This window comes from Vicugna pacos, chromosome 3, assembly GCF_048564905.1.
Source record: "Vicugna pacos chromosome 3, VicPac4, whole genome shotgun sequence".
Lineage (NCBI taxonomy): Eukaryota > Metazoa > Chordata > Mammalia > Artiodactyla > Camelidae > Vicugna > Vicugna pacos.
In genome coordinates, this window is record NC_132989.1 from 18,009,672 (window position 1) to 18,023,051 (window position 13,380).

The 13,380-nt window shown below is 33.5% G+C and overlaps 1 protein-coding gene across 4 annotated transcripts in view; it reads right to left on the minus strand.

The window, feature by feature from the left end:
* The window catches only part of RBM27 (RNA binding motif protein 27), a 53,977-nt gene that overhangs the window by 39,499 nt on the left and 1,098 nt on the right, over positions 1-13,380 (minus strand). For all 4 annotated transcript variants that reach the window (XM_072955529.1, XM_006204491.4, XM_072955528.1 and 1 more), the window contains exons 2-3: positions 4,399-4,517; positions 2,020-2,144 (exon numbers count right to left, since the gene is read on the minus strand). In XM_072955529.1, the coding sequence (XP_072811630.1) occupies positions 2,020-2,144; positions 4,399-4,517 (244 nt within the window). The remainder of the gene's footprint in view (positions 1-2,019; positions 2,145-4,398; positions 4,518-13,380) is intronic.

Sequence of the window (13,380 nt, forward strand, 5' to 3'; positions counted from 1 at the left end):
TGATGGTACAATGCAACTGGGGACCAAGGAAAAAAGTTTTAAGTGGCTAGTCCTCAGATTTGCTCCTCTGTCCCCTGCTCAGAGCAACGGCATTAACTGAGCACAGGTGAGAAAAACAGACAATTAGCCAAAGGTAGTGCTACCTGAAATCCCTTTCCTTTGATGTTCGCCAACAATTACTATAAACTACTATATTTATACACTATTATGAGCTATTATTTGTTAGTAATCACACTTAAGTTATGTACAAAAGCTTAAAAAAATGCAGAAAATGCCAGACAGCATCATGTAGGGTACTTATACATAGAAGTTGAAATCCATTTTTTGTAATTTTCGAAATTGGGATTTACTACAAAGATACAAAATGAAATAGTGCAACAATTTGGGGTTTTTTAACTTTTCTTTCAAAACTCAAGATAATGCAATTTTCTTCTTATATTCAAATGAGTTGTCTTTCAAACAGACACTTCTATTTCACTGAACTTCAATGACTGTGAAAAAGGACATGTGCTACAAAAATTTTAACTTATATTGTAAAGAGATTTAATCTATACTGTAGACCAAAAATTATACACTATCAGGTATGGAAGAAAAGTTTCTTCCTATTTCCATTACTTGAAACATACCGGGATCTCCTTGTACTTTAGAAAGACTTTATGAGACAATTAGAGGGCATGAGCAAAAACAAAAAGTGACAGTAATCTCAATTGATTTGAATTAAGTATAGCTACATTTTGTTTTCTTTAATGTTGGATCAGTTCAATCAGGCTAGCATTTTAAAACGTATCAGAAAGGACAATTAAATGCAATATGTGATCTTTAGAATGAATCGTGTACTGGAGAGAAAAAAAACATGCTATAAAAAAGGGACAATGTTGGGGTAACTGACAAAACTGGAAAATAGTAATTTAAAGTGTTTTATCGATGTTAAATTTACAGAAACTGATAATGGTACTCAAGCTATCTAAGAGAATATCCTTATTCATATGAAATACACAGAGTATTTAGGAGTCCAGAGTCATGATTTATCCAACTTATCCCCAAATGATTCAGAAAAACAAAAGTTCTCAGTGCAGATATATAAGGAGAGCAAATGGGGCAAATTTTCAATAGATGAATCTAGGTACATGGTATAGCACATATCTGGGGTACTATTCTTGTAATTTTTCTATAAATTTTCAAATGATACCCAAATAAAAAATTTATTAAATAATTATAAGAAAACAAAAATTGGAAAATATTTTTGTATAATAATCAACATTTACGTGCCAGGCACTGGACTAGGATGTGTGTGTATAAAAAATCTCATTTAACCTTCAGTGAGATAAATCATAGATTACTACTATGATCATCATTTTGCTGATGTGAAAATGAAACAAAGAAGTTAAGCAACTTACTTTAAAGCTACTAATTTAACTTATGCAGCCTGATTTTAAAGCCCATATTCTAATCATGTAATACTAAATACTGCTGTCTATACATAAAAACAATTACAAATAAACTCTTAAAATTTCCTCCTCGGTTCAAACAATTAGACTAAATCACGTTTTTATACTTTAACATTGTAAAAACATTCTTTTTCCTTTTCCTTCCTATGTTGACAGTGATGTTTATAGTCATATTAACTATTTTAAAAACTGGTTAAAAAAGAAGAAATGGTTTCTCTATTAATATGAAAATGTGTTACTTAATGATTTCTCTTGAGGTTTCATTAATGCTTTCCTTTTAGTCAAGCCTCTATATTTAACCAACTTTTCTTTCTCTGAAAGTCACTAGATAAGATTTCCTTGAACTCAATGTTATTAAAATACTTCTTGAAACACTAAACAAGCTATCTGAAATTCTTTCAACTCCTCAAGTCCGAGGAACTAAGAAGCTCTGATCAAGAATCTACATCATGCCCAAAACCCAGAAACTTCAATCAAGAAATAACTTCTAAAGAGGTCAACTTCCAACTAAGAATGATACTGGTAATAGGATCTAAGAAGCCCCTAAAAGCAAAAGGAAACTTTGTGTTACCTCTTCTTTAATTTCTTCTTTTTCTTGGACTGGTGGTTTTGGCTCAGGCTTAACTGGTTCCAAAGGTGGAAGGTAGTTCTTAGTATAGAGACTTTCAAATAGTTTATCCACAAAACCTGAAGTTTCTAAAGAGAAGAAATAGTATTTAATTGTTGCACCAACAAAAACCAGAAGTTTGACAAAATACTCTACTGGCAAAGGTGAGGAAAGAGAGACATTTTTAGTTCCACCAGCAGTGTATGAAATGACTCTAGCCCTTACGGGGAGAATCCCACTTCTGGGTTTTAAGATCCTTTGAACACACTTGCACATATACAAAATGATATACATGCAAGACTGTTTGAGTACATAATAGTGCAAGATTGGATACAATCCAAATTTCCATGAATAAGAGATTACTTAAATAAATTATGTGACAACTGTACAACAGAACACACAGAATGAGTACTGATAATATCAAACCTCAAAGATACAAGATTAAATATTTGTACCTATTTATATTTGCATAAAAAACTCTGAAAGCACACAAAGACGACAAAGTTGTGTACTGGAGGTAGGAAGAGAGCAGGCGAGGTGAGAGACTTTTAATGGTATACCTTCATATTGTTGGATTAAATGTACTGCTTGCTAAAAATTTTAACTAAAAATATTTCTAAATCAGTTGAAAAATAAATTTTGACATAAGAATGACATGAAAATTTTTTTGTGTGTTTTACTTAAAGGCTGGTCTATTTAGCAACTTTTTCAGACTAATTGAATGGGGGAGAACCAGATGAATTTATTAAAAATTAAATGTAAAAATATTTATATTATGTTATTCAAACCAAATTCAAGTAACTCTCACTGGTCCTACCCTTCAGGAACAGATAAAGAGCATATTAAGAGTACAACACAGACTCTGCTTATAATGCAATTATTAAACATTTTATATAATAGCTATTTCTAAAATGTCAAATTAATTTTTCTTCAGAAAAGCATCTTTTCATAAACTTTCTATGCTGTTAATTTGTGCAGTAAGCATTTTCCATGATTATACAACAGTAAGCTCTTATTAACTGTCATACATAACTTTAAGGCAAATTAATCAAACCATTCAAAAGCCTTTATGATTAAAAGATTTTCTTCACGTTTCTGTATTTCTAAAACATTTCTTAAAACATGTATTACTTTTGCACATGTTTTGTCTTTTTAAAAGACATATATCATGACATCTCTAATTAAAACTAAGTAATATAAATTAATACATTTAGAAAAGACAATACTTCTACTGGGGAAGAATTCTGTAAGTATTAGAAATGCATACAAAAATGCACAAAAAATATGTAATCCTGTGTTTTAGGTTGAGAATTCATATTTACTGTCTTTTCTTGCTCAGTAGATACATGATTTAATGCATATCTTCTCATTACCAACAGCTAGATCAATCAGTAAGTATGCATTATCCACATTCTGTTGGTCCATTCAACAATATTTACTGAGTATCTTCTATGTGCCAAGTCTGTAGGTTCTGAGTCTCCACTCTCAACAAAGGGAAAGACAGGGGTGGGTCACACACACATACAAACACACATACAGGCAAATGAAAACAGAACATGACAGAGAGTAACAAGTACCATGAAAAAAATAAGTAAAAGCAAGGCTGGGATGAGGAGAGAGTGGCTAGGGGCAGAGAGCACACTATATTGTATGTAGGGTGCTCAGGGGAAACCACTGTGAGATGATGACATTTGAGAAGAGACCAGAAACCATAAGGGAAGAAACCATGTTTTAAGCAAGGGTACAGAGAGTTCAAAAGCCTGAGCTGGGAACATGTTTGCCATGCTAAGAAAACAGCAAGATGGTCAGTGTGGCTAGAATGGAACAAGTGGGGAGCAGTAGGAGATGAGGCAGAGAAGCAGTAGGGAGGCCCTCAGGAAGCTCTGCAGACTATGGACAAGACTCTGGTAAGTAGATGGAAGTTAAAGGTTCAAAGAGAAGAATATTATGCCCATTTCTTCGTGGATATAAAGAAGCCCCAGCCAAGAAGGAGAAAAACAGCTTCATTTTCCTAATAAACAGTAAGAATAAGCAGCTTCATTATCCTTAAATTGTTACCCCTCAACCGTCAACTAGGCTCCACCACAAGCCCCAAAAGACCCATTCTCCTAAAAAGCATTAGCTACCACCGCCTCAATATAAGAGAGAAGCAGAGAAGGAAAGGGGAAAAAAAGTTTTGTCAAAATATATAATAAATAATTAAGCATGAATAGGTATATTCAAGTATTTAAAGAACCCTGACCAGTTTCTTTCCCATTAAGCTTGTATCTTCAAGATTTTATTAGGAAGTTTTAAATTTAAAATCTTTACTTAAATAGTTGGTTGAAGACCTATAATAATTACCTTTTTGTAAAAATACGTCAAGTTGATCGGCACAAAAGGCTTTCAATTCTTTCTCAGGTTTGTCCTTCTTGACCAGTGCTACAACATAGTTGGCTAAGGCTGAAGGGTCAGCATCACATCTAGTTAGACAAAGAGAAAATAAAAAAATTTATGCATTTTTTCAAACACTGGTGTCACCTTTATTTTGCAAAGCTTAAAGTCAAAAACTTTATTTTAAAGAGTGGCTGCAAGCACAGGCAACTATTGTAACAAACAGCATATACAAGCTACAAGTAAGATTTTCCTTTTCTGCTTATTTTTATAAAATAGTTTGTCTCCTATTTTCAATGTTCTAATTATACCCAGCATTTTGGACCAAATCTACATTTGCTCTCGTAATAGGGAAAGGGTGACAACAGACCCTTAAGTTGCAGCTTGACTTCCATGCCTGTAGAAACAGGAACTATCTGTCCCATGTGATCACTGAGGAAGGAGAAGGGGAAGGGATGGGACAGCTTTCCCCATTCCTTATAACTCCAAGCACCAGCATCTAAAAATGGCAATCAATTTCCACTGCTAATCTTCTCAGTGAGTAATTTAAGGGTATTTCTAAAAAGTGAGAATGCAAGAAGTATGGCACCTCAGATTTTATCGGCAAACACTTTAGCAGCTATAAAGAAAAGATCTGGGAGTTAGAACAGAAAGGATAAGAGAAGTGGAAAGGGCAGCAGAGATAACCTTTATCTACATCGCTTTTTTCGTAGTCAGTAGTAACCTGACTTTGGCATTCAAAATTATCTCCTACGCCAGGGCAGCACATGATCCTTGAGTTGCCAATTCCTGACACATAGTAATCTATCAGAATTAACATTTTATCTATATTACATGAAATAGAACATTTTCATGTTGCAAAAATAAATAAATACACATACACATTTATATATTTATATGCTAGTTTTCTCATAAACGTACATTTAAATAACAGATATCCTTCATGGCTTCACAGCATCATTGTAAAGGTAAAATGAAAAAAATCAGAATGACAGTAAATAAAATCATTATGCAAGCAAAGTTATCATATCCCTATAAGACACTATTCAAATTTAAGTAATCTTATTCTATAATCCTTAGGCCTCCAAAATCAACCAGAAAGTTAAAAAGTTTCAGCTCAAGAGCATCAATCACATTTCTAATAATTTTATGAGATTAGTATACAAAAGAAAAACCAAGCACCAACACCCTTACCTCCTTTCCTTTCTACTTTTATGCACCAAATTCTGTTTTACAAAACTTAAAAAAAAAAAAAAAGGTGATGGGCAAGGGTCAAAATGCCCTAGGAAAGAGCTTAAGTATAAAAAAGATGAGTTACATATTAATTAAAGCAAGCTGGGATTTTTCTTAAATAAGAAATATTACATTTTGAAGAATTATGAACAGATTACCTTAGTAAGTCTAACTGCTAAATTCTAAAATGGATATATAGCATTTCCACTTTCAAAAAATATTACCCACGCCATGCCTACCTTTGCTCTTCCATAAACACCTTAAAATAAAAACAGGTAAGTAGACTTAATTTCACTCTTGAGAACAATAAGATATTTGATCAGTATACTTCTAATCAACATTCAAATGGAGAGAGGGGAAAAAAATTACATTTCTATCCTTACTTAGAAAGCTCAGATCCTGAATAAGGAAGATATTCTAGGTATTTTTTAAAACAAGTACAAATGGCAGAAAAGAAGCAACATTATTTTCTCTGGTGTTATGAGAACCTCCACGGAGTCTCATGACCTGACAGGTGTTAACGCTGCATAAGGATATGAGGTTTCTAATGAGAAACAGGCAAAACTCAGATTACTGGATAAATGAGACGGGTTAAACAAACCCAGATATCTTATACACATATTTAGCATTCAGACTCTGAAACACAAATGTAGAGTTAGGCTGCTTCTGATGAAATACATTTTGATGTGATAGTGGTAAAACTCAAGATGAACAGTTACAAGAAGGTAACAGAAAAAGACTGCACACAAGAGAAGAGAGTGATCACAGGTTCCAAATATTTGTTTAAGATGAGTGAACAACTGACTGTTAATAACTGATAGTTAGAATTCTGCACCAAATACAAAAGCATGTTTACAGCCAAAGGAAAGGGACAATTTAAACATAAAAGCTCCTAACATGCATCCATAAAGTGCACTATGAAGGAAATTGCCCATCTGAAATAATGAGTCACACCAATTAAACGGTGAAACTTAAATACATAGGGGCGTTTTATGCTGTAATTTTTTAATAACATTTTTTATTGAGTTATAGTCATTTTACAATGTTGTGTCAAATTTCAGTGTAGAGCACAATTTTTCAGTTATACATGAACATACACATGCTGTAATTTTCTGTACCTTTATGATTGGTCTTATTTATTCTTTCATCACCCCATACCATATAATCTTTAAAAACTGACAATTACAATACTATAGCAGCTATAGTACCAATACTAACAGTAGCCCAACAAGACTTCCAGAAGTGTGTCACAAAAATCTGAGTATGACTACTGAAGACCCTTGATAGATTATAAGACAAATGCAGGGCCACTTCCTACTTCTCTTACACAAAAAAGCAGTACCCAAAGAGAGTAAAATCTTTTAGCTCTTTATTTGTAACTAAAACTTATGGAAATTCGTTTCTGCTTAACTACAGGGACAAGTATATTTTGGAATGAAAGATTTTAAAATTTTGGATCCATAGCGATGTCAAACACATACGTTTCTAGACAAAAAAGGGGCTTCTATTATAACAAAGGGATTAGAAAAGGTAATAGCATCCACCTGAAAATACTACTCTGCTATAGCCTTTAAAAGGTCTTAACAGCATAATCAATGAGTTGTTGCTCATTTTATAGATACTTAAATTTATAAGTATGTGAAAAATTAAGTGATCCAGTCAAGATCAGGCAGATAGCACACCTGAGGAACTAAAACTCAGCTGCAATTCCACTCAAGTAATATCTATCATAGCACACACATTTTCCTAATGTTTATCTGCACAACAAATTAATGTATTCTAAATGTCAATCAATAATCACCTTTCAGTTAAAATAAAGACCCAACAGAAGAAATTCCCTAATGTTTAATGGAAGTTACCAATGAGGATTCCCTAAAATTCACATCTTGTATTATGTTCCAATTATCTTTAATTAAAAAAAAATCAATTAGAATGAATTGTTATCAGGGGAAGTTAATAGTAATATTGCCTTAAAAAATGTCTTCTTGGAAAAAATCTCAAATTTATCTTTTTCTTCTTTAATGAACTCTCCATTGCAGGTATACGACATCTGCTAAGCTAGCACCTAAGCTTTACAGAATTCAGGCATATACCTAATTCCAAGACCAAAGAGTAAAGGTCCTCCCTCACCTTAGGCCCTATGCCAAGAAACACCACTAGAAATCCATTACAGTGTATTTGTTTTAGGAAATAGCCAAGACTACTTAAATCTTTTCCATTTTCAGAAAAATCTATATGTTTCTGAATATGGGCTGTTTTAAGTTCTACCTCACTATGATTTTTGTTTCACAGGCAAGACAACTAATGAATATGCTATTGGACCACAGGGGGAAAAAAACCTTCTGATCCTAATGTGTATCAACAGCCATTAAAAATTTCATATTCTTTGACTAGTAATTGTACTTATGGGAAACTAGTCTTAGGAAATAAAGCCAAATATACAAAATACTCTGGGTACCTAAGAGACACCATACATACATTTCTGTGTTTGCGTATTATATAAAAACAGAATTACTTTTAACAGAAAAAGTCTGTTAAAAATAGGTAAACACTCTTACTGCTGAATGATTACAAAACATTAGGCATCCAAAGTGATCCTTATAATAACAATATACAAATATGAAAATGCTTCTGATATGTCAACTGGAGAAATCAAGATAAAAAATTTTATATTTGAGTCTGATTATTGCTACATGAAAGTTAATATACAGAAGAGAAACTAGAAATAAATATACACAAATAATTTTATTCTTTCCACATTTTCTATAATGCAATAATTCTTTTACTTTTACTTTATAAAAAAGAAATAAAAAAACAAGTCTGACTCTGAGATCTTTGTTCAGAATATCCCTTTGATAAGACAGTACTGAAAAAATAAAATTTGAGTTGATTTTATCAAAGAGTATAGGTAAGTAACTCTTAATTTCTAAGATGTTAACTCATATTAAGACATACAAATACTGGTACTTCTACTTCTTTTCGAATGAAGGCTTTCATCTTCCCTTAGTTAGGGACTTTCATGAATGAATACAATGTGGAAGAAAAGACCCCTGGAGTGGTTTAGGGCCAGGGAACATACAGATAGGTCTCTCAGTTGCAAACACCATTGTGATATCTGGACTGTGGCTCCTAGCACAGTAGCCACCAGCTAAGAATAGCCAGAAAATTAGACTATTTAAAAAAAAAAACTTACTTTTTCTAATTGTGACCAACCTAAATACACATATGAGGACACTGATTCATTTAATCATTTACTAAATGTTAACTAAATGCCAAGCATCTTGCTGAATAATTGGAACTACTTTGAGGAAGACAGATCTTGCTCTGCAGTCACATGGCCAAGAGATGGAAATGAAAACAAATAATTATAGTACAGAATATCAAATGGTTAAAAAAAAAGATTAATAATGAAGTAACAACACTGTGAGAGGATGAGACAAGACAGCGGTAGGAAACATGAGGCTATAAAAGCAACTTCTGGCTTCTAGCCTATAGCAGTTGGGCCAGGGAGAATGAAGTCAGACATATTTAAGAGGCAGACCAAAGGACATAAGAACAAATATGGCTTGACTTAGTATACTAAAACTTGCCGAGAAGTCTTTTGGTCAAAATAAGACCTTTTCTATGAAACACTGAATGGTCTCCTTAAAAAGTCCCACAGGACTTTAGAGGCACACTAATTCTTCAAAGCCAGTAAGTAAATTGTAAGCCACTTTGTAAATTATCAGTACTTCTCAGTCTTTAGAACATACCTCCAAAATACTCGTTTTACCCTAGTAGTTTATTTATCAAGGAGGTCAAGCCTAACAGCTGCTATGTGGTGATTTTTCTTCCCATTTGAGCAACTGCAGAGATTACTAGTCAGAGTTAACTTGATAAGGATTGCAAACTTATAAGCAGCATGTAAACTTAAGAGTTCAAAGTATACACCCCCGACCAATGAACCAATGAAATGATCTAGTCAATGAACCTTATTGCTGCCCTTCCCACGATACTCAGAAATGACACATACTCAATCTTCTAGCGCATTTTTTACAAAGACCTTATTAAGGCCTGAACTCACAGAAACTGCACATCCAGGGCTCTCACTAGCAGTTCCTGTTCTTACCTTTAGGGCCTGCAATGAGAACCTAGCTCTGTCATGCGCTAGACTGATATTCTGTAAGGGGCAGCAGTGCTTAATATTAAAAAGAAAAACATTTTTGCAAAAAGAGTTGAATATATTTTCATATTTCAAAAACCATAAAATTTCATGCATATTTAATGATTCTGAGGTACACAAAGCACTTTTTAGTCTGTAACATTAATACTCATATCATATTCATGAGGTAGGTAAAAGGCTAATATAATTAACTCTGCTTAATACAGAAAGGTTAGACAATCTCTCCAAAGTCACACAGTGAATCAGAGACAGACAGAAAACTAGAAACTAAATGCCCTTTGTCACATAATGATGCTCTACTAGAATAGACAGGTGATAGATAGATGCAACTGTCTAAAAAGTATTACAAACCATCACTCTTTTTAAAACATGGACCAAGACAAAATTTTTTGTTATTCATGGCTTTTATCTTCCAGTTTTATTGAGATATAACTGACATACAGAACTGTGTAAGTTTGAAGTGTACAGTATAATGATTCGACTTACATACATCATGAAATGATTACCACAATAAGTTTAGTGAACATTCATCATCTCACGTAGATACAAAATAAAAGAAAAAATATTTTTTTCCTTGTAATGGGGACTGTTAGGATTTATTCTCAACTTTCATATTTGACACACAGCAATGTTAATTATATTAATATGCTTCACATTCCATCTCTAGTACTTACATATCTTATACCTGGAAGTATGTACCTTTTGACTATTTTCACCCAATTCCCCTTCCTCTACTTCCTCCTTCTACTCCTCTTGTAACCACAAATCTGATTTCTTCCTATAAGTTTGTCTGTTTGTTTTTGAAGTAAAACTGACCTACAACACTATGTTAGTTCCTGGTGCACAACATAGTGATTTGGTATTTCTATACACTACAAAATGACCACAAGACAAATTTCTACAGTAAACCTAGCAAGCAGCAGTGAATTAGGTATGCTTGTATATATTTAACATACATAAGTAACTTCAAACAGTCCTCATTGAAAACATTTTTTGGTAGAAATGTATGTTTGTTATTGAAAAACGCTTGCCCGAACTTTTTCTAAAGTTGAACAAATTTCTCCAGTGGTTGATTTATACCCTAGGTTTATTTAGAACCTTACTCTTAAGGAGTTCAAACATTTAAAATGAGCAATTATTTCTAACAGAAAGAAACCACGACATGGCCTACTTACACATAATCCCTACACAGTCTCCATGACTAGGCTATCTCCATTTTTGAAAGTGAAAAAAGATGAGGACCCCAAACAAGATCTTTGAGTTCAGTCCATTCACACAGCAGAAGAAAGAATTATAAACTCCTTGATTAAGATGGTATCTTTTCCCTTTACTGCACTACTGAAAAAATGGTTTTGGGTTTTTCACAGCCAGTTAAGGAGTCATTTCTTCCAGTCTCCCTCCTTCTGTCCTTCCTCTAGTAAAAGTAATAGATCAAAAGGAGTGGAAGATAACAGATAAGCTCTAACAGCACAGGGTATTTCTAATTTGTCTATAGGAAATAATCACATACAAACTGGATTGGTTTTGTACCACACTGTCACATGCGCTTCACTAGTGACAAGGTAGACCACATTTTAAAAAAAAATCCCTGAGCCTTAAACTTTCATAAATGTAGTTAACTATAAATTAAACTAAGTAAGAAAGCACAATAGGAAACCATGTACACAGCCACAGTATGATTCCAACATATCCACTGCAACTACATTATCTGAAAACCTAACAACTGCTCTGAAATGCTGTTGTAACAACATGCCAATCTGCCATGAAAATTTTCTTGAATCCAGAATATGCAAAAAGTAAATTTACAAATACAACCCACTTTAGTGTATCATTTATTACATTTTAGGATGTCTAAACAAAAAATAATCTTCCATGACAACATACTAAGAATGAAAATATATGTGACATCTGTATTTGTATTTACTATTTATTAACATTTTCATCCCAAATCATTACTTACGTGAGTTAAAAGTAAGTTTTTTAATTTTGTAGTTCTAGGAAAGTCACCTATATATTATTAAAGCCTAAGTAGTGATTTTAGGCTTTTTAAACTTTAAAAAGTTAACATTTTTAAAAGAGAAAAGAAGCATGATGTGCTTTGATTATGTAACGCAAAACAAATGGGGAAAATAAACTCAATCATTTTGAAAGATAACTTTTACCAATGAAAATTACAGAATATCTATGAATAAAATCAGTATAAACAGCCAAAAAAGCCTAGTGAAAACATTCTCAGGAGGTTCAAATTCCCATCCAAACTAAATACTGACATTAAGGAAAAAAAAAAAATTGCCCAGAGTAAAACACCTTAGGGAGCTTAAAAAAAAAAAGGCAATTAACTATAATGTTAAGACATCACTTTCTACCTAAGACATAAAACATACATTTAATACTTTTCAAAAGGATCTCTACCAACAAACTAAAAATACAAAAGTAAAGAATGGGTTTTTCTTTTTAGTAAAGAATGTTTCAATAGACCTTTTTCTATATTTAGCCTCTTCCATATAAGATCAATTTCACTAAATCTAATTCACCATTTCCCACCTTCATCACAAGCCATCTCCGTCGTTGTGCTCCAAACTTGCTACTGTAGAAAAAAGTATGACCCACATTCAAGAGGCCCATACTCTTCTACAAAACTTTCAAATGTGTCCAGAAGTCATTTTCACTTAAACCAGACCATAACTAATGTAAAACTCAGAAGCCCTTGGCGTACATTCATTCATACCTGTGCTCTACTCACACACTCATCCTCAGAATGCAAATAAACACCATTTCAGACATCAAAATTCCCCTAATGCTGTCTCCCTTAACTATCTTAACTTCTTCACAAAGCTAACACACTGGACTACAGATTGAGTCTTCCTAGGTGTTCCCATCCCACCCCAAGAAACCAAAATAGCAAAACAACAAATGTTAGTTACTAAGATTTCTCAGGAGGACAATACATAAACAGAGAAGTAGCTGTTTCCCAACAGCTCTCAATTTTACGGTATCTCCAGCCTCCCAAGATACCCCTTATTTCCACCTCTGCAAAACCTCAATTCTTCCACTAAAGTGATCTGATCTAACGAATCAAAGTCTTCCTATTTTTTCTCCTACCCATTTTCTTTCAGCCAGAAAGTCCTCACCACCAATAGAAGGATAAATAAGAAGTAGAAATGAGAAGGGGGCGGGGGCAGGAAATGATCCCTTCCCTTCCCTTCCCTTGCCTTCTTTTCCAAGAGGGCTAAAGATACCGCCTCTCCCCAATCCGCATACCAGCCTTCCCTCTCTTTGCTTTAGGAGGTATGTTTCAGAGACTATCTATACCCGTGTCCCAAAGAAAACACTTCACAATCCTACCCCTTTAAAATGGTTACAAAGCCAACAAAAAGTTGATACCTCTGCTATCCCTTTCAAGAGTCCTAACAATGTTTCTACAATACTACCCAAAATACTTCTTATAAAGAAGCCCCTCTCTTTTCAGCCCCTCACCAATAAATCCTACACCCCAATATCCCTAGTTGTCCTACCAGTATTTACAAACATTGTTTCTACTACCCCTTCTATTACTC